The 4,327-nt window shown below is 47.1% G+C and overlaps 1 protein-coding gene across 1 annotated transcript; it reads right to left on the bottom strand.

Annotated features, from left to right (window-relative positions):
• Positions 1–248: 248 nt before the first annotated feature.
• On the bottom strand, positions 249–4,327 carry CCDC89 (coiled-coil domain containing 89). Its single transcript, XM_019955365.2, has one exon. The coding sequence runs from the start codon at positions 3,774–3,776 to the stop codon at positions 2,664–2,666; it is 1,113 nt and encodes a 370-aa protein (XP_019810924.2). The 5' UTR covers positions 3,777–4,327; the 3' UTR covers positions 249–2,663.

Raw genomic sequence — 4,327 nt, 5'->3', positions numbered from 1 at the left:
CGGCGGTTAGGGCAAGTGGGCGGAGCTTGCACGGACGGGGCAGGAAGAGCCGTTGGCACGCATGCGCACAATCTCCTCAGGGCTCAGCCTGAACCCACGTGGGAGGCGGAGGAAGCAGGCGGGCCTGCGGGTCCTTGTTTGTGCTCTTGCTAGTCTCCTCTGCCCTCTCTCCCCTTCCTTTTAATTGTAGACATGCTTCTCCCTCATCTCCTCATAGCCACTTACGATTTACCCAAATATCCTGGATATATATATTTTTTTTAATCTCCTTGACTTTCTACACAGTGCTGTCTCAAATCTTTTCTCCACTTTACAAAATTCTACTAGTTGTTTAAAGAACCAGCTTATATGTCAACTCCTGTGTTAGTCATCCCTGGCAATCCTCTCTTCCATCCCAACCCTCACCCTCAGGCGTGTAACTGCTCTGTGTGTGTGTTTTACCCACTATGATCTCATAACACCCCTAAAAACACATTATTACACTGTTGTGACTGCTCTTTTGCCCCTAGACCGTGTGGGAGCTCTTCTGGGGCAGAAAACATGCTTTTTCATGCTTATTCTCAGTGCCCACCGACTCCCTAAGCTTACTCAACAGACAGTCAATAAATCTTTCAGTGTGATGTCATCAAAACCACTGCTCCCCAGTGACCAAGAGCAAATTACTGAATCTCAGTTTTCCTCTTTTTTGAAATAGAAACGAACACTATTATCTTCTTCCGTGGTGTGAACTCAATAAAAGGTAACCATAATTAGCTCCTATATTCTGATTCTTGATAATGTGTAAAAGGAAGTAAATAATCCTTTCAAGCCAGCAAGGTGGATCCTTGGAAACTGTATTTAACACCACGATCTTATTAAAAATGTGAGAAAATTGGTTTTAAAAATTGCTTTAGGTTAAAGCAAGCGTTGCTTAAAATCATTTATTAAAAAGGTACCAAGTAATATTTTTTTTAACAAATCCATATCATTAGGTATCTCTTGGCACCCTATACTAAATGAGTGAGAAAAATACTATATAACAATCTGTCTTGGGAAGTAGTCATAATAATGCTTCTATGTCAACTAAATACTGAGAAATAAGGAAGCATAAAGTGTATTTTTATATCTACCTCTTTAAGAACTTTGTATAAATATATATAATAACTTATGTTTTATCATTACACATTTGAGTATTCCTACAAAAATGCTGTAAGTATACATATATACTTCCCATTTTTTATTTTACAGAAGGAAAGGGTTTCAAGAAAGTAGCTAATAGAAACAAAGCAATCACTCTGTGTTGCTTGTATGTATCATATCCAGTGTATGACCTGTTACCCTAAATTGGGGACTTTTGTTAACATATTGTGAAATATTAAATGAAGCTACTGATACCTGCTTTTTTGTAACTCTAAATCCCTGGTGGCTCAGACGGCAAAAGCGTCTGCCTACAATGTGAGAGACCTGGGTTCGATCCCTGGATTGGGAAGATTCCCTGGAGAAGGAAATGGCAACCCAGTACTCTTGCCTGGAAAATCCTATGGACGGAGGAGCCTGGTGGGCTACAGTCCATGGGGTCACAAAGAGTCAGACAGGACTGAGCGACTTCACTTTCACTTTCAAATCTTATTTTTATTAAGGGGGGGGGGGGGTGGGGAGGGGGGAGAACCAGAAAATGGAATGGGATCTAAGCTTGCAGGGAAAATTTAAAGGTGGATTTTATTTATTTGAATCATATTGCTCATATAGAATGGCTATAATAAACTTTGCCTACTTTGGAAAACAATGAGCTTAATTTTTGTTCTCCAGGCTAGTGCAAATAAAACGATATTCTATAAAGCAGGTAAGTAATTGGCCAGTTAACAAAATCAGACACTTTTCTGCAAGTTATTCATGCTATTAATATGCTATTAACTGTTATAGCTTACAGTCTCAATTGTCGGAGATTACAATCCTATCTGTTTACAAGGGCTGCTGCTGCTGCTGCTGCTAAGTCACTTCAGTCGTGTCCGACTCTGTGCAACCCCAGAGACGGCAGCCCACCAGCCTCCCCGGTCCCCCTGGCATTCTCCAGGCAAGAGCACTGGAGTGGGTTGCCATTTCCTTCTCCAACGCATGAAAGTGAAAAGTGAAAGTGAAGTCGCTCAGTTCTGTCCGACTCTTAGTGACCCTATGGACTGCAGCCTACCAGGTTCCTCTGTCCATGGGATTTGCCAGGCAAGAGTACTGGAGCGGGCTGCCATTGCCTTCTCCGATACAAGGCCTAACTGTGCTATTTTTCACAATAATACATCCCATTGCACTTATTCACAATAATACATCCCCCATTGCACTCTGAAAAGTAAGAGCTGCTAATTTTAAAACTTAGGACAGCTGAAGATATCTGAGGTTGAGAATGAATAAGTTATAGGAGAGGTGGAGATACTGATAGCAGACTTAGGAAGATTTCAAAGGCACACAACGAAATTTGGTAAATCTCGTGTATTCTAGGTGGTAGGACTGAAAAATCAGTGTTACCCTTACAATGGCACTGTAGTAAACAACATCAGTGTAGTAAAGTAGCTTTTCTTTGGTCTCTCGTACTTAAAAGTAGAATAAATGGAATGCCATCTTGACTCTCGCCATAATAGTAAGGCACAGATATCTGATTTCTTCATCGGAGGCCAGAGGAAGCAGAAACCTCCTTATGGAAAGAGATGGCGGAGTTTGGCATTGAGTTCTCTCTCCTTGCTTAAAAGATCCAGGCTGTGCTTTTTGAAAGCTTCGGACTGCAGCCTGAGTTCATCATAGGCGGCCTGGATGCCATCCACCCTGCGCTGAAGCTCCCGGACTCGCAAGTTGCTGTTCACGGCCACGGCCTCTTGCTCAAAGCGCTCGAGTGCGTGCCTCCTGGCCACGTCGGCCATCTTCAGCTTCTCCTCCAGCTGGCGGATCTCCGCTTGCTTGTTCTGAAGCACCTTGCCCCTCTCCATGGACAGCAGCAGCAGTTCCTCTTTCTCCCGAGTGACTGTCTGCAGACGGGCCCGCAGTTCCTGGTTCTGCTGACTGTGTGCCTGCTCCGCCTTCGCCGTCTGCTGCAGGGCTTCCTGCTGCTGCTGCTGGAGGCTCTGCAGCTGCATGCGCAGCTGCTCGGTCTCCTCAGTGTGGGCGCAGGCCTGCCGGTTCTGCAGCTCCAGCAGCTCCTGCTCGCGGGCCTGAGCCTGGCAGACATCATGGGCGTACTTCCGTTGCAGGGTCTCCAGCTCCTTGGCGAGGGCCTCGCTCTGGGCTGTGAGCTGCACCACTTTGGCCTCCTGGGCCTTCAGTGCTGGGCTGAAGAGCTGGTCATTCTCCAGCCTCAGCTTCTCGTTCTCCTCTCGCAGCTTGGCGTTCTGCCTTTTGTGTTCATCCTTGAAGCGGATCATCAACTCGTGGTTGGAGGCCAGGGTCATAAAGCGTTCCTCCAGCTTCTGGGCCTGCTGATTTTTGGCCTTCAGCTCCTCGGCCTCCAGCAGCCTCTTCTCCTCCAGCTCGGTGTTGAGCAGTTCCAGGGTCTGGCAGCGCTCCAGGGCCTCGTCGGATCTCCGCTTCAGGATGCAGATGAGCTGGGACTGCTCCTGGATGCGGGAACACAGCATCGCCCGCTCACTCTTGTCCTCCTCGGACAGCCCCCGGAGGTTCGCTAAGGCTTCCCTCAGACCATCCAGCTCCTTAAACCCCATCTCCTCTTCCTGGTCTTCCAGTTTTCTGTTTTGCTTATCTAAGGGTTCTTCAGAGGATGGGGTGTCCATCCTGGGAGCCGACTCTTCCTGAGGCATTGGCACGCTCCTCTACTGACTGCACAGCTGACTGCACAGCGCCCCACCGTCCAGATTTCAAACGCCACGGTGTTGCTAGGGTCTCCCGGCAATCTCCCGCAGTTGCTCGTGCACCCAGTAAGGAGCCCTGTGATTGGTGGACCGGTCTTCAGACTGCTGTGGAGTAACAACAGGAGGGAGTCCAGAGCCAATCATGTCAGGTTATGCTTGCCTTTCTAGCCAATCACAGCCCTCCGCTAACAGCCCAGGGTCTGGCATGTACTATACAGAGATGCCAGCCCCACTTGATTTCCAGCCAGCATCAGGGGTAAGAAACCTGACTCCACCTAATCTCTTGTGGGAGTAAACAAATCAAGCACTGGTGACATAGTCCTCCTCCCTGTCCCCACTTCAGTGGTCATGAGAATAAAGTCCTCTGCATGGAAACCGTTGGCTCTGTAAAGAAATTTGTAATCTATAAATACAAAGTAGCAGAAGGACCCTGCGAACAAGGATCCTAAATGGCTGTGACTTTGTACCTGTAGTGATTAACACAGCTCAGTGAAAGAAGA

This window comes from Bos indicus, chromosome 29, assembly GCF_029378745.1.
Source record: "Bos indicus isolate NIAB-ARS_2022 breed Sahiwal x Tharparkar chromosome 29, NIAB-ARS_B.indTharparkar_mat_pri_1.0, whole genome shotgun sequence".
Lineage (NCBI taxonomy): Eukaryota > Metazoa > Chordata > Mammalia > Artiodactyla > Bovidae > Bos > Bos indicus.
Note: the sequence above shows the minus strand (reverse complement) of the source record. Positions and strands in the feature narration are given on the sequence as shown.